The sequence below is a fragment of the Daktulosphaira vitifoliae genome, unplaced genomic scaffold (assembly GCF_025091365.1).
Source record: "Daktulosphaira vitifoliae isolate Bord-2020 unplaced genomic scaffold, ASM2509136v1 Scaffold_1, whole genome shotgun sequence".
Lineage (NCBI taxonomy): Eukaryota > Metazoa > Arthropoda > Insecta > Hemiptera > Phylloxeridae > Daktulosphaira > Daktulosphaira vitifoliae.
The window spans coordinates 1,667,915-1,691,324 of NW_026099572.1; the positions used below are offsets into that span (position 1 = coordinate 1,667,915).

At 28.4% G+C, this 23,410-nt stretch overlaps 3 protein-coding genes across 5 annotated transcripts; 1 reads left to right on the forward strand and 2 right to left on the reverse strand.

The window, feature by feature from the left end:
* LOC126893769 (voltage-gated potassium channel subunit beta-2) lies at positions 1-4,822 on the forward strand. 3 transcript variants are annotated; one of them, XM_050664250.1, is made up of 8 exons: positions 1-736; positions 2,726-3,136; positions 3,226-3,353; positions 3,422-3,628; positions 3,688-3,779; positions 3,842-3,898; positions 4,180-4,359; positions 4,506-4,822. In XM_050664250.1, the coding sequence occupies exons 1-8, from the start codon at positions 546-548 to the stop codon at positions 4,605-4,607; spliced, it is 1,368 nt and encodes a 455-aa protein (XP_050520207.1). In that variant the 5' UTR covers positions 1-545; the 3' UTR covers positions 4,608-4,822. The 3 variants fall into 3 exon arrangements, with proteins under 3 accessions (XP_050520207.1, XP_050520206.1, XP_050520209.1); XM_050664249.1 differs by having other exon boundaries at positions 2-736; positions 4,174-4,359; XM_050664252.1 differs by lacking the exon at positions 1-736 and adding an exon at positions 951-1,461 and having other exon boundaries at positions 4,174-4,359.
* LOC126893762 (T-complex protein 1 subunit epsilon) lies at positions 4,388-7,930 on the reverse strand. The gene is made up of 8 exons (XM_050664242.1): positions 7,681-7,930; positions 7,182-7,407; positions 6,916-7,114; positions 6,635-6,827; positions 6,286-6,555; positions 6,017-6,202; positions 5,621-5,939; positions 4,388-5,069 (listed from the first exon to the last, which is right to left on the reverse strand). Exons 1-8 carry the CDS (start codon positions 7,786-7,788, stop codon positions 4,942-4,944), a joined length of 1,629 nt encoding a protein of 542 aa, XP_050520199.1. The 5' UTR covers positions 7,789-7,930; the 3' UTR covers positions 4,388-4,941.
* Positions 7,931-9,166: 1,236 nt separating this feature from the next.
* Positions 9,167-16,290, reverse strand: LOC126893766 (guanine nucleotide-binding protein-like 3 homolog). The gene is made up of 8 exons (XM_050664247.1): positions 16,164-16,290; positions 16,039-16,080; positions 15,567-15,799; positions 15,127-15,508; positions 14,945-15,032; positions 11,953-12,130; positions 11,486-11,628; positions 9,167-9,602 (listed from the first exon to the last, which is right to left on the reverse strand). Exons 1-8 carry the CDS (start codon positions 16,180-16,182, stop codon positions 9,188-9,190), a joined length of 1,500 nt encoding a protein of 499 aa, XP_050520204.1. The 5' UTR covers positions 16,183-16,290; the 3' UTR covers positions 9,167-9,187.
* Positions 16,291-23,410: the final 7,120 nt, after the last annotated feature.

Consider the following 23,410-nt stretch of genomic DNA (forward strand, 5'->3'; position numbering starts at 1 on the left):
GCGGCGTATACATTGAACGTTCGTGGCCCGTAAACGATCGAGTGCCACCGCCGTCGTCCAGCATTTGTTGTGAGCTGAAACTGTAATCAAGACCGGGTTGAAATGCAATTCTTCGAGTACATTGGTAGTCTTTTAGTGATCGACTGATACGCTTTTGTTCGGAAAATTAAATTGAGATGTTGTTAATTACGTATTTACTTTTGTTCGGACCTTGTTGGCTGCTGTCGCGATCGCCTTCTTCGTAGCCGGATGTATTTATTTTTAGATCCGTCAGCCGTCGACGCCGTATACAAATAATATATTATCGTTGACGCCACACGGAACACACGGGATAGATATAATGGCCGAGTGATGATATATGTTTTTCTTTTTTCAATGACCTCGTTAACCTTTTACGGATTATACGTTAAAAACACGTTTTAGGATTGACGACGCGTGGAGTGATCGAACCTACCAAGCTGGCCCATCAGTTTTGGCTCGGTTGGGGTTCGGGCTCTGGCTCGTGCCGTGCGCAGACAGACGAGGAAAAGAAGGAGAAAAAAGAAATGGCTGAAGCCGCGGCCAGGCACGAGCTTTATACGCAACAGCAGTGGGCCCATCAACGGGCCGAGCGAGCCGAACGTAACGCCGAAAGACTGGAGAGAGAGATACAGGCACAAGCTGCGTCAGCGGCCGCGTCAGAATCGCTGGCTGAACTACACTACGCCGACAGCCTGTCTGGATCAGTGCAATCTATGTAAGCGCCTCTATTTTATTATCGTTATCACTCACCTTTCGATAATATTAATCATGGAGGTATTCTCATCGTTTTTTTTTACAATATTTATATAAATATCACACGAGTAATTCCTCATTAGTGAATAGTAAATGTGTCTAAAATAACAGGTTGTATAACAGGTGTACGTAACTAATTATAAAAAAAGTCCGTGGGCGGGCGCTGCTTTTACCACCGACCTCTCGGTCGACAAATGAAGCAGTGCCGAGCTTAACGTTTAAGTTTTAACGTACCAGTCGGTCTCGGTCGCCGAAAGCTCGATCACTGTCGCATCAGCCGATCAATCTTTTAAGTTTTCTGAGTTTGTGCCAATCGGATTGCGACAAGCGTCGCACAGGCGCGTTAAGCAGTAGCCAGTATTCGAGCGACGGGGCTATCGCCGGGTTTTGCCCATCGCTGTCATACGCATTAGGGCCGCGACACGCGCGCGCGCCCCCGTCACTATTAACGACAACAAAACAATAAACTAGTAGTTGAAAAGTAAAGACGCCTCTTACTCAGCGAATTTTTTTTTCCCGTGGCTTACAAATTTTGGACTTTTCGATATTTCAAAGGCTTTGGTTAGGTACAACTGAAATCATGTTGTTTCAATTTCCCGTTAATGACGGTAGCAGTAGTGGTGGACCACAAAGAACCGCAGGTGGATCTTGTGGAAAAGATGATTCCCAACAGTCATCTATTTACAGGTGAGTCGTAGGGGCCTTTTGAACTTACTATATGTTTCACTGTTAGTGTACGCCGCCTTAGGCGCCGAGCAGTCTGCCACAAACTCAAGAAATCAATAACCTATTAGTATACATACAATAAAACACAAATTATAACTTGTATCGAATTAATAAGAATTGACATTTTTTGTTTATTTATAAGACTATCTAAGGTTTAAATACTATTTTTAATAAATACCTTTAACAATAGGATTTTTGAGTCGGGATGAAATTTCGTTAGTGTAATTGGTAAGTTCTTTTTAAGTTATAGTTTAATATTATGTTTAATCATTATGACCAAATGGGAAGAAAGTGTAGGGTAAAATGCTCAGATAGGTTTTTAGATATCTTTTGAGAGAACGATTAAATAAAAAAAATTTCGTTGTAATAATCACTTCGAGTTTCTTCCTATTTCAAGAATTCTGTTTAATTAATTAATATTTCATATTTTTGGACAGTATTTCAGAAATAGTTAGTGGTTGAGAGCTGCTCGCGAAAAATTGAAATATTAACAGTATTAATAACACCTATCTGATAAGATCCATAATTTTTTTTTGAACTTTAATAAGTCTTTTGATGAGTTTCGTAGTTTTAATATTTTACTAAAATTTTAAAAACTAAACACAATGAAAAGTTCTAATGTAATGTGTTAATATATAGTGTATGATGAATTATTTTTTATAAAGTTACAATAGTTTTTGACATAAGTTCGTCTAGTTGGGCAATGACAAATAATTTACTAGTTATTTTGCGGTTTTAAAACAATACTTGTTAAGTTATTACGTTGAGGGCTTGTCGATCTAGGGATCTATTTAGAGGTACAGCAATTGTGTTTGCCCGGTATGCGTTAATGTACTTGCTGAGACGTTAAATGGCAACATATTGTTCTAAATACGTCAATTGCAATTAAACGCCCTAATGTGACCAAAGCCGCTGCCTTATTCAGACGCCAATTACAAGTACGAGTGCTTATATTATTGCCATTAAACACGTAGTTCCAACTCTTAGGATTGTCGATTATTTTTAGAATTGATGTTAATGGCTTTTGGCCGGTTTTGGACTCTATTGTTGTATTGATCAAAGTGTATACGATTATTTAGTAAACATTTTATCTGAATTATCAAATAATCGGCAAATGACGTTTTTTAAATTTTACTGAAAAGTGAAAATTGTGTTCTATGATTATCGTTGAAATATTTTTTATTATGTATAAGCAGCCCAAAATTCATAAATATATTGTTGACAGATGCAAGGCACCGATTGCCAGTTTGGATTGTATGGCAGACTTGGGCAGCACCACAGAGCAGCTGTGTGCCAAGCTACAAGCAGCCAACAGCAAAGATTCGGCAGATCGTGTCTGTTCCACTCTGTCTCCGAGTCAAACGTCCGGCCTCCGATATCGAAATTTGGGGAAGAGCGGCCTGCGCGTTTCTAATATTGGTTTAGCCACTTGGACTACGTTTAACACGACTACTAACGAAGAACAACTAGACGCCGTAGTGACAGCTGCGTATAATGCCGGAATTAATTTATTCGATTTGACAGAAGGGCCACAAAACAGCGAACAGGCTGAGATCCAATTGGGGAATATACTCAAAAAGAAGAACTGGAAGCGGGTTTCATACAGTGTTATAACCAAAATACACTGGCAATACAAGTGAGTCGACATCTCTCGATCTGAATTTTTTAGTTCAAAACACAACTGTTGTCGAGATATTTTTTTTTTTAATAATAAATTATCCATAGATCCGAAGAACGCGGATTATCTCGAAAGCACATAATCGAATCAGTCCGGTCGTCAGTTGCTCGCCTGCGACTAGACTACGTGGACATAGTGTTGATTCAAAAGGCTGATCCAATGTGTCCTTTAGAAGGTAACACAGATGAAAATCAGTCAATATAACTAGTAGTAATGTTTTCTTATGATTTAATTTCAACGTAGAAGTGGTGAGAGCAATGGACTTCTTAGTTTCTGAAGGACTGATTATGTATTGGGGCACAGCCAGGTGGTCACCAATTGATATCACCGAAATGTACACGGCGTGTCGACAACTCAACTGCGCAACGCCTATTCTTGAACAGGCAGAGTATCATATGCTGTGTAGGGAAAAAGTAGAAATTTACATGCCTGAGCTTTATAATAAAATTGGTATGTATAATCATTAGATAGGTACAAAAGTAATTGTTCTTGATTAAGTTGTATAACAGGTGTTGGTTTAATGGCTTGGTCGCCAATGGCAATGGGTCTCATGCCATCATTGAAAGAATCGTTGAGATACAGGGCAAACGCCGCAAACAGGGTGGGTAAAATAATATTAATAGTACTAGAGTGATAGTAAACTAATACTAGTTATCATTTTAGGCTAAATCTTTGAGCATAAGTTGGAGTCAAGATGATCGAAAACCTTCGAATAAAGAAGTATGCGTTATCTATGTTACAAATACGTGTATATTTATTGGTGAATCAGATCTAACTGATATATCTTCCAACTTAAAATCCACCCGAAAAATGACGCTTTATTTTAAACAATTTTTAAATTCATAGATTACATTCTAAGTAGATTTGCTCAATTTCTTTTTATTACAGAATGTGACGGAAATTGTATTTTATAATTAACCGAAACGAAAGTTTTGAGAGATGTCAGTTAAAACTAATTCATCTGCGTCTTGAATGATTAACTAATTTTCTTTTAGGAACAGAGCGTTTCTTCTAGAAGTACCAAAGAAATTTTGTGTTCAATTTCATTAATAGCTGAACGTTTGGGTTGTAGTCTTGTTCAGCTTAGTATAGCATGGACTTTAAAAAACGAAAGTGTTCAGTGTTTGTTATTAGGGGCAGCTACAACACATCAATTTTATCATGCTTTACATGGACTTCAGGTATAGAAAAAAATTGTTTAATATTAAATTTTGTTATAAAAATTGATTTTTATTTGTTTAAAATGTTATTTATAAAATAAAAAACTAACATTTCTATTACAATTTAATGATTACAGTAAAAAATATAATATAAATAAATTTTTTAGTTGCTGCCTAAACTCAATGCTAATGTGATGGCTGAATTGGAACGTATACTTGACAATAAACCAGTAAGACCACCAATGGTATCAACACTAGCAATGAGATGACAAACAGTGTGCCCTCCAGGCATATTGGGGGGCACTGGTGTGAATGTCGAAGGAGTGAAAGAAGGCAATGATGAGTTTGATGTAAAAGAACGAAAAGTACCATTTTGTGTATTACAATAAAGGACACTACACCAATTTCGATGTTTTATTTGTTAATTTAACATACTGTTAGCATTATAGTTTATTAATTAAAAATATAAATTTTTAACTGATTAGTAGTGAAGTTTATTAATATAAAATTTTTCCTTAACTTACATAACACATGTAAATTATGAAATAAGAAAAAAAGGACTGATTATAAGAAAACAATTAAGTGTGATAAATTTATAATAAACTACTCATAATTTTCTCCAGGAACTCTTACATCATCAATTTTCAACACCATTTTAACTAACTGTGCTGCTAAAATAATTTGTTGTTTCTTACTATGAAGAGTTTCAATGACATTTTGTTCTTTCATATCTGAAAATAAATAATTATTATAATGAGATATAAATTTAATAATAAATAATAATGAAATATAATACTAAAAATTTAAAGAAAATGTACAAACATTTCTGCGAAAATCGCCAAAATATATAATTTATTTAATAACTTTAAAATATAACTTTACAAGAATAGTTAATAATGAATTATAACATTATAATTAAATAGCAACTGAATTATTTTAATGGAATGTAAGAAAATATAAATAATCATATTTATAATTGAGTAGTGATATACTAAAATATTGCATTTTTAAATATTCAAAACAAATTAGCCATTGTTTCTTACTGAAAAAAAATCAAGTAAAGTCAGAATTAATCTAGTAACACAATATCATAGCAACATAATTTATATTAAGACTAAATCATTTTTTTTTCTTTAAATTAGTTTTTCTACAAAATTGAATATATATAATACCACATTTTATAATATACCTCAAATAAAATTTAAAAAATATACATCTTTTTTAGTTATATTTAAAAATATAAAATTTTTTTTACCACAAATAAAAAATGAACAATAATTACCATTAGTTCCGATTAACATGCAGTCAATTCCTAAGGCTGGATTTTTTTCTTTGATCTGTCTGGCCCTTACTTGAGTTAAAGTATCAATGGGAGATAACCCACTATTTTCAGCCAATGCTAATGGAACACTTTCTAAAGCATCTGCAAAAGCTCGGTAAGCATATTGTTCAATTGAAGATATCTTATCAGCTTCAGAGGAAATTGCAATAGCACAAGAAATTTCAGCTGCACCACCACCATAAACAATACGATTATCTTGTACTAAATTACGTACAACACACAAAGCATCATGAATACTACGCTTGGCTTCTTCAATTATCTAAATAATAGGAAAAATTAAGTTATTCATATAACAACCTTAGAACAATTGGTTATTTTTAAAAATTATTAACTTACCATTTTATTTCCACCTCTAATAAAGATAGTTACAGCTCTTGAATTCTTACATTCTTCAATAACTAACATTTTATCTTTAGTAGTACCAAATGAAAGTTCACTAACTTTTCCTGCATAACCAAGTTTTTCTTTAGAAACTTCTTCAAATCTAGGAATAATTCTTCCACCAGTAGCAATAGCAATCAACTAAACGTTTTTTTTTTTTAATTGAATTTACATGTGTAATAAATTATTTAAAAAAAGTTAGTTCAAAAATTTTGTTAAGTTACCTCAATTTCTGGTCCACCAACCCAACGTACAGCAGGTAATTCATGTTGAAGTAGTAAATGATTGGCTTCATCATCAAAACCCCATTGACAAATAGCTAATGTAGCACCAGCATCTTTTACTTTTTTCACCATTTCATTAAATGTATCTTGTTCGTATTTACGAAGTGCTCTATAATCTTCTACAGATGAAACATCTAATTTATGTTTTGTTTTTGGTTTTGGAGGTTCAAATGGACAGGTAAGAATAGCTAAGTGGACATCTTTAAGTTCCTAGTTAAAAAATTAATGAGTTCAAATTACTTCATAATTCATTTAATTATTAGAAAAATTATTCCAAGGTTCAATTTACCTTGGGCATTTGAGGATGAGAAAAGTCTTTATCAACAACAACACCTTTAACTAAAATAGTATCTTCTAATCTACCACCTTCTTTTCCTTGAACTTTAATTAATTCAAAGTTGACATCACGTTTTTCAAAATCTGCTACAGATAATACAGCATTTACCGCTATTTCAGCCATTTGACGATGACATTTATTTACTCTATATACAAATTAAATTAATGTTAGCCTTATGGATACATTATAATAATTAAAGGAAAATATAAATTTGTACAAATAGCTTTTCATACATTTTTGATCCTAAAGTTGTCATAGCTGTTTTAATAAGAGGTTCCAAGTTATTGACATCAACAGGGAATGAATCGGCAATAGAGTCCAAATGCTTACATGCACTTTGGGCAGCTAATTCAAAACCATCAGCAATTCTAATAGGATGAATACCTTGATCAAGTAGATGTTCAGCTTGCTCAAGTAATGCACCAGCAATCACTATAAATGATTGGGAATCAATTAAATTATGTAGCAATAGAATAGAAGTAAATAATATACTTCATACCAACTACGCCAGTGGTTCCATCACCAATTTCATTATCTTGAGATTGTGATAATTGTACCATAAGTTTAGCTATTTCATGATCAACATCCATCATGTTAAGTATGGTAGCACCATCATTAGTGACAGTTACTTCACCATCTGAGGATACCATCATCTTATCTAGGCCTTTTGGACCTAAAGATGTAACTAAGGTTTTCGCAACAGACCGTGCTGCCATAATATGAGACTTTAAAAAAATGAATAATACTTTAAATTATTTTAAGTTCCAAAAATATGATAAAAAATTATTGGATAGTTTAAAAGCATCAGAATAACACATTAAATATACATGAACAAACATGTGTCATAACACGTTCAAAATAAACCAATAGCTAACACGAAAAATTAAATCTAAAAAATCTCATATACATCAGATATTTTTGATAGCAAAATATTTGCTATAGAATTTATTTAAGTAAAAAAATAAGGAATAAATAATATTTATCAATGATCCACAAACCTTTAATGCATCGATACCAGTAAGTCTTTTCTGCTTATGTTGATCTTTTATGATGATAAACGGCGTACCGAATTCATCAAAACCCAAAGAACCGGGTATAAAAGACATTTTATATACTGTGTTTTGCACGATTATTTAATAATTAACACTGAAAAATGGTCAACATTGAATAAAGGCGAATTTAAATATAATAGTAATAACACACCTCTATGGCTATGAACCGAAAAGTAAAGTGCAGCATTACAGATACAATAGTTATAGGTTAGGTTTCTACATATTGACGCGGTGATATTTTTTATAACCATATTATGAATTCTGAAATGATTATATTCATTTGAACTACTTGTAGCTTGTTACACTGTAAGATAACAACTAAAGAAATTTTTCTGGGTTTACTAAAATATGTACTGTAGCTGTTTCTAAGGATTAGTTGAATATTAAAATAGTATTCAGTGTTTGATAAAATAAAAACAAACAATTGAAAAAGTCCTGTTTCGCTTACAATTTTTTAAAAGGCTAGATCCCAAATAGGAAAACACCTCTACAATGAATTGATAATGTTCCGACATTTCTTAAAACGTCTATTATCACGAATTTTATATAATTTAGATTATTTGATACCAGAAGTTGACCGATATTAGTTCAATATTTGAAATATGAACCATTATAGTTTTTTTTGTTTAATATCATAGTTACTAATCACACTATGGTAGCATATTTTATAATATCACAGTATGTGAATGTCGAAGATTATCAGTTTTAACTGTTTCAAATAATTATAACAAATTACACTTGAGGCATTTCGTGAATTGAAACAATTAATTATCCAATTTTTAGAAACTACTTTAATTACATAAAGTAAAAAATATTAAATACTAATAACTTGAGTCCGTATTTATAAATTTTATTTGAGTCATTTCATGAAAAAATCTTTAACATTACTATGATTTCTCTGACCATTTTAAAATTCCCCAACTTCCAGAATTGTCACATTATGATTAACTAATTAAAACAAATATATTCAGGCTATAGGCATAATTATATTTATGTCTATAGTCTATTGTTATACAAATGTTCCTTTTCTAACAAAAAAATGTATAAGTTAAAAAAAAATCTAAACTTTATCATTTATAGATTTAGATTTACATATATAATTTGAAAACCCTAGAGTTGGCTTTAAATTTACATTCATATATCTCAGTCCCGTTCATAAAATTTTTTTATTGAGCCCAGATTTTAATATCAATAACCATATACTTGTACATCAATAATTTAAGTATGGCCATATCTATTGTGCATAAACACAACAGGAAAATTGTCATAAGCACAACTAAAATAAAATTTTTGGTTAGGAGCTAAAATTTTTTTAAAATGATTTTTTAGTGCAGAGCAGGACTGGTTGGAACTATACACCTAACCATTTAGTGTATAAGATGATAAATTATGGTTACTACAAAAACTGTAGGATACAAAAAAAATATAAAAATTGTTTTTAAAACATCTATATTTACAAATCAATATTCATTAATTTTTCTTCACATTTAATTAATCTAGAAGCTATCTTACGCTGTTTTTTAGCATTTTCTTTTTGTAATTTTTTTAATCTTAATACACCAGGTTGAATATCTATCTTTTTATCTGATGATTCTACTTTCTTCTTTTTTCTCCATCTAAGTTTTCCAGACTTTTTTGTTTGTACATCATCTACTACTATCATTTGTTTTCCATCAATATCCATTTTATTTGTTTGAGTACCTTCAACTGATAAATCTGGTTGAATTTTTTCAAGTTCTTCCATAAATTCAGTTTCAACTCGCTGTATATTTTCCAAATTAAAAATTGTTGAAGTATCAGAAACAATTTTGGCACTTAAATGGACTATATCATGTTCTGGTGGCAATGTGTGATATCTTATTTTACCTCTAAAAAATAATTATTCACATCAGAATTAAAAACTACAAAAAGACATCAAAAGTATGTTATTTTTACTTAATGAAACATTATTTTACTTCTAAAATATATCCAAACAAAATGAAAATCAATAATTTAATGTTAATTTCAAAGAAAAATGGTTTACCAAAAAAATTGTAAAAAATGTTTTAAAAATTAATAGATATTTTAAATTAAATTAAATAAATAAATTTAAGAAATTGATATATTATTCTTTGTTCAAAATATTTTTTTCTTTGAATTAACTTCTTTTCTTAGAAAAGAACATAGAATGATAATGATTATATAAATAAATTGGTGTAACTATAGAATCATTAAATATGTGTTAAATATTATTTAACATCAGCAGGGATATTTGTCCAAAAATTAACATTTTATTTGTTCACAAATTTTTTGTTTTCATAACTTTTTTTAAAAATCAATTATTTTATCCAAGACTCTAAAATTTGAGATCCCATTGAAAATAAAAAAAAATTTGTTTGAAAAAAATATTGAGGATGGTACAGATCTAACAAACAACTCATATAACTTATTATCTAAATAACATTTTGCACTTTTTTTTAACCAGTTTTTACACTATATAGGACTATATTTAAAACAAGTTTTGATATTTTCACAATTACAAAAAATCATTTTTTTACTAACATTATTTTTAAGATTTCAAGATATCCATTTTACAGATAGGTTTTAAAGAAAAATTTTAATACCAAAAACTCTTATTATATTTTAGTTGTTACGTTTCTACAGCATTTTGAATTTTTTTACAATTTTTTTATGGTATCAAATATTAGTTTATATTGTATAATATTGTTTTAACTTTGTGGATCATTTATATACTAAATAAAATCGTTAGGCAATTTTTTTTTTTTTGACTTATAGTATGTAAAATAAGATTTAATTTAACATATGTTAAATGCTCAGAGATTTTCAGGAACATATTCAAAAGTTAAGTTGAAAAACTTCTATGATTGTATGTTATATAAAAAATTTGTATGTTTCAAGTATTGAACCTTTCTGTATGAAGAGAATTGGTAATGATCCATACATTTTTTAAAAAGTTATAGCAATTTAAAGTACAAAAATAAAAATATGAAATTGAAAATTTTATCACAAAAGTTTCATGTTTTATTAACTATGTCAGACATTTGCACTTAGAAGATAAATATAGGGACAATTTTTTTTTAACTTATAGTACGTAATACAAGCATTGTTTAAAAATATTTTTAAAGCTTGGTGTATTTCCAAAACATTCTTAAAAGTTAAATTTTTGTGCAAAAGTTGATATTTTGAATGTCCTTTGAGAGGGTAAAAGGTCAGATTTTCAAACAAATTTATATCAAATGAAAGAGAAATAACTAAGGTAATTATATATAAAAAATATTTTGTTTTGTTAATTTTTAAAAAAAGTTTTACAATTTAAGAAAAAGAAGTTACAAAAATATCAAAATTTATTGATTTTAAAAAATTGTAATTTTTGGGGGAATTTTCCCCATTTACAGAGCCAAGTTAATTTTTTTCAATATTTAAGGGCAATGTCTTCAGCTAGACACAATATGTGATCTTTTGAAGTATCATTAAAAATGTGGTGACCGGCAAAAAAAAAACACATCAAAGTAAAATTAATGCTTATTCGGATTCCCATTGAAGCTAAAAGAAAAAAAAAAATTTTCTGAAATTTATTTTATTTTTTATATAACTAAGAGGTTTATGATCACTCTGTATATATATTTTTCAATAATATTTAACACAAATTATTAATAATTCTAGTAAGTGGTAAATTATTATTTAAGACAATAGTTTGAAATATTATTATCATAAATGTCAACAATTAAATGATTAGTACTATTTTACATACCGATTCCAATCCTCAACTAGACTACGAGCAGATGTAAAAATATCAGGAATACCTCCTCGGCCAATATTGCCGAATCTCCTTGCTTTTAAGTATAGAAAATGTTCACATGAATCATATTGCCCAATACCATATAATTTTTGCATCTATTAAATAAAATTTAATCACTGTAGAGTTTCTTCATAATTTTTTCTCTTTTATGAGACTTGGAAGAAAAATATAAGAAATTTCATTAGTATAGTGAGAAAATTATAATTCTTTAAGACATTTCTTTACTAAACTTATTTTTTGTTATATAGTATACTTAAATAATAATTGTAAAATTTATCAAAATCTTATTTTATCTTATTATCATCTTAACAAATTTTGATAAAAATTAGTTTTTCTTAAAAAATGTTTTGAAATGCTTGTTAGCTCTACTTTTGTAATGTTTATCATTAATATATTGATTTTTGGTTGAGTAAAATTACCTGATCTTTTGTAACACGCCCTATAATAACTGAAGCACAAGTAATAGGGTCTTCAATACTTCCTGAACTTACAACATTTTTTAAAGCCACACTGTCTGTAGTAGATTCTTTGTCTAATACTACCCCTGGACAATCTAATAATTTTATATGCTTGTCCAACTGAATTTCTTGCATGTTCCTTCAAGTTTTTTTACAAAATAAAATGATAAAATATATTTCTAAATAAAATAAATATTGACATCTTAAATATTTGAGAAAATATAAGTAGTATAAATGTTTTATTTTCAATTCATTAACATACAGCTTTTATATATTATTTTGTTTTTGAAAATATATTGCTCCATTTAGCAATATTTTTGATAAAATTAGTTTTATTTATTATTGATATTATAATAAATTAAGTACAGTATTTTTCATTGATTTCTATATATAAGGATATAGTGTTTACAGCCATTGAAGTTGACTTGTGGTAACCCGTCTAAATATTATCATAGGAAATATATATATATATATGATCAATATATAATTAATTTTAATGAATTATTTAATAACACTAACCAACAAAAAAAATATTGGAATGTTTCTTAACTCAATTGAGATATTTCTGATTATTTTTGGGTCGAGAAAAATGAATATGGCAATAATAAATGTTTATTAGCTACCATTTTAAAGATACATAATACATAGACATTATTCTAAAATGAGCTGTTTAAATTAACTATTATATTCAATAGTGTCTGTATTATTGAACAATTGTGAATTTCATATATAAAATAAAAATTTCTTCAAATGGTGAATTCATGGGAACATGTTCTTTTGTCCTGTCACTTATACAACAACTTGAGAATATTTCTGCAAACAGTTTATTAGTAGTCTACCAGCATTGATTTATTCCAACAACCTCAATATCGCTGGTTCATTGATGAAATCATTTGCCATACTCATCACTAATCACTTCACAATTTTCAAAAAAAATTCAAATTGGAGTGGAGAATATGAATTTTTAACGACACATTACAACCCATAGCACAGTATATATCAAGGAGGTTTTTTTACAAACTGAGGATAGATACTGTCTTTCCTGTTATCAAGCAATGCAAACATCACTTTTTTGAATGCTCTCCAAGCTGCCTTCACTTTTACCTTCAATATTTTATCAGTTTTTGTATCTCTAACATTTTTTTTATGAATTTACAGTCCAACAAAATTTTCATCTTTGAATTTAGCATAACTCAGTCATAGAAATCTTTGCTAATTCATAACTTTTATAAAGTTCTTGATCAGTCCCAGTTTGGTGTGTTAGGCCGGTATAAGTACAAATTTAGGATCTACCAAAGGCTCTTTCTATATTTTTTTGTCCCAAGGATTGATTTTTGAAGGACAATCAACTTTTTTGTAATGAGAGTTCTTATCTCTACTATCCCACATGCGTAAAAAGCAGCAGTGCTTGGTGTAACCCAATTGCAATCCCAGGAGTATAACAATAACTTTGAAAACAGCACAAATTTGCCATTTATACTCAGCATATTTAATGGAATTGAGAAACTGTATCTCAAAAACTAAAACATTTTTTATTGTCATATTCGTATTCAACAGTCCAAAATAAACTAATATCAGTCAATTTTGAGCCCAAAACATTTTCTTTGTTGGTCAGTGTAATTAAATATTAAGTTTAAATAAAGGTTTAAACCTTATAAAGGTTAATTTAATAAAGTTTTAAATTTAAATAATAAAGGCTTTGGTTAATAAGTAGAAAATATAAACAATATATATTTCTCTAATAAATTATGATGTTCAGGAAATTATATTTGGTATTTTTTATTTTCACACATTTTTTAATTTAGCAGTTATTAATTATTCTTTTAATTCATCCCTTATGAATGTTAATTATATTTTTTAAATAGCAACATACATATTCAACTAGCTATGAAATAAAAAATGATCTAATTAAGAAAATAACTGGTCAATAACAAAATTTGACCCATTATTACTTAAGTTATCACAATTTTAAAAAATATAGACTGAAGGTTATGTGTATAATAATATTTATAATTAGACACAACCTTCTCATACCTATTTATAAAAATAGTGATAACTTCTGAAATAATGGGTTAAAAGTTGTTATTGACCAATTTTATTTTATAAGATTAACAGGTATAGCCCTGTTAATAATTAAGTCATCTAGCGAAGTAACCTAACATAATTACAATACAATACAAATAAAAGAAATAACAAAACACGAAAATATATATTATTTTTTAATTTTTTAACTTCACAATGTAATAATTAAATATAAGCTATTTAGTTGGTATTAAAATACATAGTGAGAGTAAGCAGGACCCTATTTTAAATAAGTCTTATTGGTTCATTAAGCAAATAGTTATTATTATTAGAGTATAAGAGTGAAAAGGATCTGAAATTCCTCAGAGAAACTTTTATATTTATTAAAGACAGGAGGTAGGGTGAGTCAATTTTCTTATTAAGCAGCCTGTTTAAACATTTTAAGCCTGTATCATCTCTATGATCTGAAAATGAAATCAAATTAAGTTTTTTAAAAACAAGAGGTATAGTTGTGAGAACTATGTTGAATATAATATAAATCCAGCAAAAATTTGTGTATGTGGACTCTTAACAGCAACACAATATTTTCAAGTATGGGTCAAACAATTGCTCAATACATCATTTTTAAATATAAATTGAGTTTTAAGTTAAAGATAGCCTCATTACAAAGTATTGCAACACACCATTTCAATGTGAAATTTAGGATCTAATAAATTATTAAATATAATTAAAAAAATCGACACTCTTATAGGTATAAGGGATGAATTAAAAAAATGATTAAAAACTAATTAATCAAGCAATATATGAAATAAAAATACCAAAAATAATTTTATTAACATTATTATTATTTTAAGAGAAATTGAGTAGCTAATGTTAAAAGAATCACCTTTTAAGTATATATAAGATAAAATTAGGTTTTAACATTACTAACTTTGTTACACCTGGAACAGCACCAACTTGACATGCTCTAGCTCTTTTCAAACTATTAATTAAACTGCTTTTGCCAACATTAGGCATACCTGTATGGATTATGAAATGATAAAAATAAATATTACAATTGAATAAGTAGTGAGAATACAATCATAAAAAATAATCAGAAAAAAAATATCTAACCAACAACTCCAACAACAATTGATGTTTTCATCTTATCACTACGACAGTAATTTGCTAAGAGAGTCATGATAAGCTCTGCACCAACACAAAGACTTATAGCTTTTTCAGTGTCTTTTTTGCATTTATTCATTTTCCTATGGCCTATACGAGAACCAGCTTGTTGAGTACTAGCTTTAAATGGTAAAGCAGGTGTTCCTAACTGTCCTCTGAAATAGGATAACCAATTACGAACTACTTCTGCTGGAACAAGATCTGTTTTGTTTAGAACAACAACAAGTTTTTTTCCCAATTCTTGAGCAGACTCTAAAACACGAGTACATCTTGTACCAAGTGGATCACGAGCGTCTACTACTTCTAATACTACATCAGCAGCATTAACTACCTAAAAATAAATTATAATTTAATAAAATATATCTGAGTAGTTAGATAAATAAAATTACTTTTCTAAACTCATCTTTAAAAGACTTGTTGTCTAATTTAACAACATTTTTATACCCAGATTCTTCATGTTCTTCACTTTCAACAAAATTTGCTTGTTTCGACTCAGTTCTTTTCACAAAATCTGCTAATGTTTCCTTTAATGATGTTATTGATTCTATTTTTGTTTCATCTTTTGGTTGCTCTTTATCTTTTTTATTCTCTGCTATTGAATTCAAAGATGTCTTTTTCTTATCTGTTAAAATTGAAAAGTAAACATTTTAATTTGAAAATGAACAGTTCATCAAGGCCACAATAAAATTAAAACTATATATTTAAATAATTTTTTATGTAATAGATAATTTAACACATGCATAAAATAAAAAATAAAAACTTTTGAAAAAATCACAATGAAAACATAGATAATCAAAAAGTTCAGTCATTTGGTAATTTTAGATATTATAAAACAAATTAGATTTAATAAAATCTAAGTACCTTTTTTCCATTTTAATAATGCTCTTCGATTTTTCGTTTTATCTAAAATAAAAATAAAAGATAAACAATTTTTTATAATGCTCATATAAAAAAGTTGATTAAAGTTATAATAGTAAAGAACTTACTAGATTTTTGATAACCCATTAGTAATTTAAATTTCACAACTTATTCTAATGTTTAAAAAAATTGTTCTGTGGAAAAAAGCACATGACAGAAGAGTGATAACAGTACTTAACTGACAACAACGAAACAAAAATTTATTGATAAAGGCAAACAGTTTTTTTTCACCGATGTTTAAAATATCATTCTTATTACCATAACAGATAAGACAAAACATATCTTTTTTATGTTAAAATATTTTAGCTTCGATTCGAATATGAGAAGATATTAATTTTACTATGATTTTTTTTTTTTGTTTGTTACCACTTTTTCTCAGCTCTCACCAAACTGATTTCTTTCAATGATACATCAAAAGATCACAAATCGTATTTAGTCGAAGACATTACCCTCAAAAATTGNTCCAATCACCACCTTCTAGACCAGCTAGCGCACTTGAATGGGATAGCTCTTATAATGGGTAAGGACACTTCATTTAAGGTTCATTAGCATTGATTGGAAATCTAGGGGTAATTGCCCCCAGCTTACAATATAGCCTCTTCAGAAATTTTACTAAATTATACAAATAAAAATTACTTTTTGTGAGAAAAATTTTATTTAGCGCCTTAAAAAAATTTATTACCCTGCACACTATGTTTAAATTATTAATTTATTTTAGCTTCGATGCGAAACTGAGAAGGTATTGTTTTACTATGATGTGTTTTTTTTTGTTACCACTTTTTTTCAGCTCTCACCCAACCGATTTCTTTCAACGATACGTCAAAAGATCACAAATCGTATTTAGTCGAAGACATTACCCTCAAAAATTGAAACAATTTCTCTCGTTCCCTGTAAATGGGGGAAACCTCCAAAAAAATTACAAATTTAAAAATCGCTAATTTTCGAAATTTTTTCAATTTTTTTTTCCTTAAAACTGCCATAACTTTTTTTAAAAATAATTAAATCAATATAATTTCTTTTCTATAGATGCATGATGTCTTTACCTTTCATTTGGTATATTTTGATAATAAATTTAACCCTTATTCTGCCCATAGGAGGGGATTTAAAATAACAACTTTTTTACAAAAAATTAACTTTTTCAACTTAAATTTTGTAAGTGTTCCGGAATACTGACACTTTTCTATATATCTTAAATTAAAGCTAATGTAATATACTTTATTACGGAAAAAAAAAACTTTACGGGAGGGCTAAGTTAAACAAGAGTATGTAATACATAAAAAATTCCGTTTAGCAATGGCTACATCTGTTTACGTGCACAATAAACTTACTAATTGTAAGTGCATACATTATAATTTTTTCTATTGCAAACATTGTATGAGAAAACAATTACTCCCACGCAGAGACTGCTTTTCTGCTAAACTTAACTTTTACTATGAGAATATGAAGTACAAGAAACCTATTTATTACTCTTTCCGCTGCTTTTTTATACATAATTTTGACAATATAAACATAAATTTGTTATGTCACTAAAATTTTCTAACACAATTTTTTTTAAGCCATCTTAATAGTCATCGGTATTAAAATTAAGATCAAAATTCATCTCTTTCATAGTAGTCAAAGCATAATAAATTATACATACTTCATAGTTTCAAATATCTATTTGTTTCGGTACGTTTTTAGTATTACATTTAACCAATGATAACTCTGGAATATATTCGCCTTTATACAGTATTTTTTCATAGCAATTTTTCTAATTTTGTAGAATTTAATCATGAGGATTAGTTGGATACATTATATTTATTACACATAGCTTAATACTCATTTAGCTCAAAATTTATTATTTTAATAATATAATGTCACATTGTATTACATGGCAAAAAACTATACAATTTTTTTCAACATTTTATGTATTTCTTATTTTAGCTTCAATGCGAAACTGAGAAGGTATTGGTTTTACTATGATGTGTTTTTTTTGTTACCACTTTTTCTCAGCTTTCGCCGAACTGATTTCTTTCAATGATACGTCAAAAGATCACAAATCGTATCTAGTCAAAGAAATTACCTTCAAAAATTGAAAAAATTTCCCCGAAAAGTCTGGAACTTTTATATATATTTTAAATTAAAGCTAATGTAATATACTCGTTCCCCGTAAAGGGGAAAACCTCCAAAAAAATTACAAATTTAAATATCGCTAATTTTCGAAATTTTTTCAATTTTTTTTCCTTAAAACTGCCATAACTTTTTTTAAAAATAATTAAATCAATATAATTTCTTTTCTATAGATGCATGATGTCTTTACCTTTCATTTGGTATATTTTGATAATAAATTTAACCCTTATTCTGCCCAAAGGAGGGGATTTAAAATAACAACTTTTTTACAAAAAATTAACTTTTTCAACTTAAATTTTGTAAGTGTTCCGGAATACTGACACTTTTCTATATATCTTAAATTAAAGCTAATGTAATATACTTTATTACGGAAAAAAAAAATTTCGGACTTTATTTTGTCTTCACGGTGAAAATGGCTACCGAATGCTATTTTGGGTGAAAATTCTCGATTTTATATTTTATATTTTTAACTTTATAATGCTATAACTTATTGAAAAGTGTATGGATCAATACAATTTTTTTATGAGAAATGACATATATATATCCCTCTTTCATTCGACATACTTTATTTTAAACAGAATTTAAATAAGGAAATAACAAATCATGTAGCTTTTGGAATAATCCATAAATTTTTTAAAATTAAACACTATCTAAAGATTTGCATCGAAGCGTTTTTTGTGATAGTGATTTTAATCACTATTATATAGAACAGTATTTATTGATATCAAGAGCGTTTTTGATTCAGTCATATCCCTATTCTTTTAAAACGCTTAAACGTCATTGAACTACCCCCTTCCCTTTGTAATTTCATTTTCTCACTTTTTCTCATCGCTTCTTACACTACTCCTTCCCTTCTGGGACTTTTATTTCTAGTTCATCATTTTGCGGGCTTCCACACAAAGGAGTTTTTAATCTAATTTATTTCTCCTCCCTTTATTATGCCGATGATATCGTCCTATTTTCTTCTGATCACAATGTAACTATTCTCATTAACAACTTCTTGTCCATCCTCTCCAAAAACCTCCTTCTTATTTTTTCACTCCTATTCCTGAAAAGAGTCAATTAATTATATTTACAAGAAAACATATACCTATCTATATCTCCATCGTTACATTACATGGTTACAATACCTCCCCTCCAATACTGTTACTTACCTAATACTTAACTTAGACCCCAAGTTAAGATGGTTCCTCATTTTCAGGTTCTTTTTCCTTTGCATCGCGCTGGTTTAATTTTATCTATTGTATTACCTGAAAATCATGAGGATCCCATCCCTCCTTCCTTTTATTAATTTTTAACTTTATTATTCGCGCTAAGATTGACTACGGTCCCTTTCTTTTCTTTTTTGCATTCTTATACCATTGTTATAAGTTTAATTCAATAATGACTCCGTGCTTACGCTGAATCTTATGCTCCTTTCCTTCTACTCCTGTCCCCAGCCTTGAAATAGAATGCTGTTGTTCTCCTATCAAAAATAGAAGACATCATTTAGTTTAATACGTCCTAAAATTCATTGCCTCTCCTAAACCCTCAATTTTTAACCTCATAAATCCGTTCGTCAATTTTGGTGATGTATCTTCAAAACACTTACTATGCTTTAACTATACACATTAGGGATTCTACGTATCAAACCAGCCTTGTGTAGTTCTTCAAAAATGGATACTATTTTGTTATAAACTCCCGTGATGCTGGCAACCTGCAAGCTAATAATAACCGTGATCTGTCCACCAGTTTCCCTACGAACCAATTACAAGTTGGCACCACCACCATCGGCCGCTACATGACTGTACATAGATTCTCCGCTAGATTACCAAGGTAAAAAGGTATACTTATGTTGTATATATTTTTCAATAGTGAAAAACAACGTTTTTGATTTTTATTTTGTTGCTCATTTTTTTTTGTCCTCCTTTTTTTTAAATAAAACATTAAGCTGTTCTGCTATGGCTTATAATATATTTGAACGGATCAATCAGGCTGTTTTTTTCTGTCGTTCGTTTATTTTTTTTTAACAACATGTCGAGATATTCAGTTGCCAGGCTATAATGGTATGAAGCACTGAATATGACCTGTGGTGGACTGAAACGTATGGAGAACATCAATCAACTAAAATAATCCCCAATTGACCTTCTTTAATTTTTTCTTTCTTTGTAATATGTTTATACCTCTATTAAATATATATATATGCATTTGTAAAAATTTTGATGTCTTTAATTAGTCTATTTATACTAATTCAACAAATTTCATTGGCAAAGAATTAGTTTTTTGCAAATAATATACTGTATTTAAACTGCTAAATATAATTTGCTTGTTTCAAAAATAGTGGAATATTTTTAATTCAAATCTCATCTAGTTTATAACGATTAGAAAAAAAAATAATATTCTACAAAGTGGTGCATATTTATAAAAATATTTATGATGAATTCTGCTATCAGATTTTTCCTTACTTACTGAACACCCTATAAAATAAATATTTGAAAAATAAATTTCAAATTATTGTGTTCCCTTGTCGGAAAATTGTTATTGGAAAATGGGTCAAAATTAAGTTCAAAGATTTACAGCATAGCCGAAGACAAACAAAAAACAGAATATGTCAAGGTAAATATAAGATTTAAAATAATATATTTTTTTATAGGCTTTACAGTCCTGAGTAATCTGGGATGAGGTCCAATGGAGTTTAGTGAATGTTTTCAAAAATAAAAAGTGTTTGAAAATGTTATGTATTTTTTAAAATTAGATTAATAGAACCCTTAAAATGTGTCCTCCTTTAAGTATGGTTACAGTCTATTATATGTACGTCATAGTTTCTAAGTATGATATCGTACTCGAGTAACATACGTTGTCCAATTACAAAAGTCTTTAATTTTTTTTTTTTGAGTTAGATATGATCTGATTTAAGTAAAAACAATTTTGAATATTCCTTTTATACATTTTTTAATTATATTAGGTTTAGTCATTCCAACTTCTTTATATTCAATACGGCCAAAGAGGATATGGCTCCCAGTCTCCGTAAAATGTCTGATTCTGGTTGTAAGAGAACAATTACTAAAATTTCTGTAACAAATTAATAATAATAACTGTTAACTAAATGTCAAATATAAATACAATGAGGGTTGAAAAATATTTACGAGTTCGATAAATAATTGATTTCCCCGTGTCAGTTGGACGATGACGTGTTGAAATAGGATGTAATAAGAATAACAAGTCCGATACGCATAATAAAATAATGAAAATAATTACCTTTATGTTACAAAGAGCTACATGGACTGATAGTTGATATATTAATACAATTATTACAGCAGTGACGTTGTTTAAGTATCATATACATTGACCATATGTCAATTATAAAAAACTATCCCTCTGTCGTAACCACTCGAGTGTATAACACTAAGTTAGCTATTTATTACATTTTATTAGGGTATATTTGCAATGATCCGATAACATAAATTTAGGCGAGCATAGTATTAAATTGTTTGTTTGCTATAAAAAAAATGGTCTATTTGACTTGAAAATGTTTAAAGGAGTTCATTACCTCTTGTTCATATAAGTTTAAATCTTGTTAGAATTTAACGCACAATAAGTTATCATATAAAATGTATAATCTTTCATGAAAACCCTTCCATACAAAGCTTGTTACTTATTTGAACGGAAACCAATTGAATATAATTTTAAACCAAAAGTAGATCATTGTTAATTAAAAATATTTGTTATATGTAGAAAAATAAAGTGATTGTAAATTGAAGGGTTTGCAGCAATCACGAGGTAGTCCTATGTTTATTAATTTTAAGGGAATCATTAGCAATTTTATATATCCATGTAAAACAATTGCTTTAATAATTTTATTTTTTTAATCACTTAACAAAAAAAGGTTTGTTGATTATATTTTTTGATATTTAAATAAAAATTTTTTTTTTTTTTGCAATATAAGACGTTTAACTCCAAATGCCATAGTCAGTACTGAATGAAGGTAAACTCAAGGTGGTGACTAATAATATAATTATTTTTGAAAATTGATTCGATGTTCGTTTAATGTTGAGCTGAAAACCATTTTTTTTGTGCCTACACTTTTTTTGCAGTAATTTCATAAAAATTAGGTCAAAAAAATGTTTTTTCTACTTGCTCCAATGCTTAGAACCCTCCTTAGAAAAAAGTTCTAATTCAACACTAACACCAATGTGTAGGTATCTTTATTTTCAGCAAGTCTTCAAAGGCAATTTCAAAATTAATTTGCTGCTATTTATATTTCCTGTAGTGTTGAATTCAGAATTTTTTCTAAAGGGATCCATGCATTGATACAAACAATAATACATTTTTTTTTGCTATATTTTATTGAAATTAATACAAAAAAAACGTGGCAAAGCAGAGTTGCGAAAAACAAGGGTCTTAAGGAGTATTAGTCATTTCAAGAATTGTGATAATTATATGTAAAATTATATAAAAGTATTTTAAGGAATGGGTTAACTAAGTTAGATCCTCTAAAAATTTTGTTCAAATTGAATAGGATAATGACGTAGTTGGAGCATGTAAAGATGATACTAAAAAACCCAGCACAAGGAGGTCGTGGCACAGTGGTGAAGTGGCATAGTTGAATCAAGTATAATGATATCTGACAGTGATTAAAATCACTATCACAAAAAACGCTTCGATGCAAATCTTTAGATAGTGTTTAATTTTAAAAAATTTATGGATTATTCCAAAAGCTACATGATTTGTTATTTCCTTATTTAAATTCTGTTTAAAATAAAGTATGTCGAATGAAAGAGGGATATATATGTATGTCATTTCTCATAAAAAAATTGTATTGATCCATACACTTTTCAATAAGTTATAGCATTATAAAGTTAAAAATATAAAATATAAAATCGAGAATTTTCACCCAAAATAGCATTCGGTAGCCATTTTCACCGTGAAGACAAAATAAAGTCCGAAATTTTTTTTTTCCGTAATAAAGTATATTACATTAGCTTTAATTTAAGATATATAGAAAAGTGTCAGTATTCCGGAACACTTACAAAATTTAAGTTGAAAAAGTTAATTTTTTGTAAAAAAGTTGTTATTTTAAATCCCCTCCTATGGGCAGAATAAGGGTTAAATTTATTATCAAAATATACCAAATGAAAGGTAAAGACATCATGCATCTATAGAAAAGAAATTATATTGATTTAATTATTTTTAAAAAAAGTTATGGCAGTTTTAAGGAAAAAAAATT

Excerpts from the sequence above, each read along its gene's own strand:
- LOC126893769 (XM_050664249.1), top strand. The coding sequence starts at position 546 with ATGGCTGAAGCCGCGGCCAGGCACGAGCTTTATACGCAACAGCAGTGG. Across the intron at positions 3,629-3,687 it reads TGAGCTTTATAATAAAATTG|GTGTTGGTTTAATGGCTTGG; the intron begins GTATGTATAATC and ends GTTGTATAACAG. Across the intron at positions 3,899-4,173 it reads GAAAACCTTCGAATAAAGAA|GAACAGAGCGTTTCTTCTAG; the intron begins GTATGCGTTATC and ends ATTTTCTTTTAG.
- LOC126893762 (XM_050664242.1), bottom strand. The coding sequence starts at position 7,788 with ATGTCTTTTATACCCGGTTCTTTGGGTTTTGATGAATTCGGTACGCCG. Across the intron at positions 7,115-7,181 it reads TGGAACCACTGGCGTAGTTG|TGATTGCTGGTGCATTACTT; the intron begins GTATGAAGTATA and ends AATCATTTATAG. Across the intron at positions 6,828-6,915 it reads ACAACTTTAGGATCAAAAAT|AGTAAATAAATGTCATCGTC; the intron begins GTATGAAAAGCT and ends ATTTGTATATAG.
- LOC126893766 (XM_050664247.1), bottom strand. Across the intron at positions 15,800-16,038 it reads ATTATTAAAATGGAAAAAAG|ATAAGAAAAAGACATCTTTG; the intron begins GTACTTAGATTT and ends CAATTTTAACAG. Across the intron at positions 11,629-11,952 it reads GGCGTGTTACAAAAGATCAG|ATGCAAAAATTATATGGTAT; the intron begins GTAATTTTACTC and ends TTTATTTAATAG.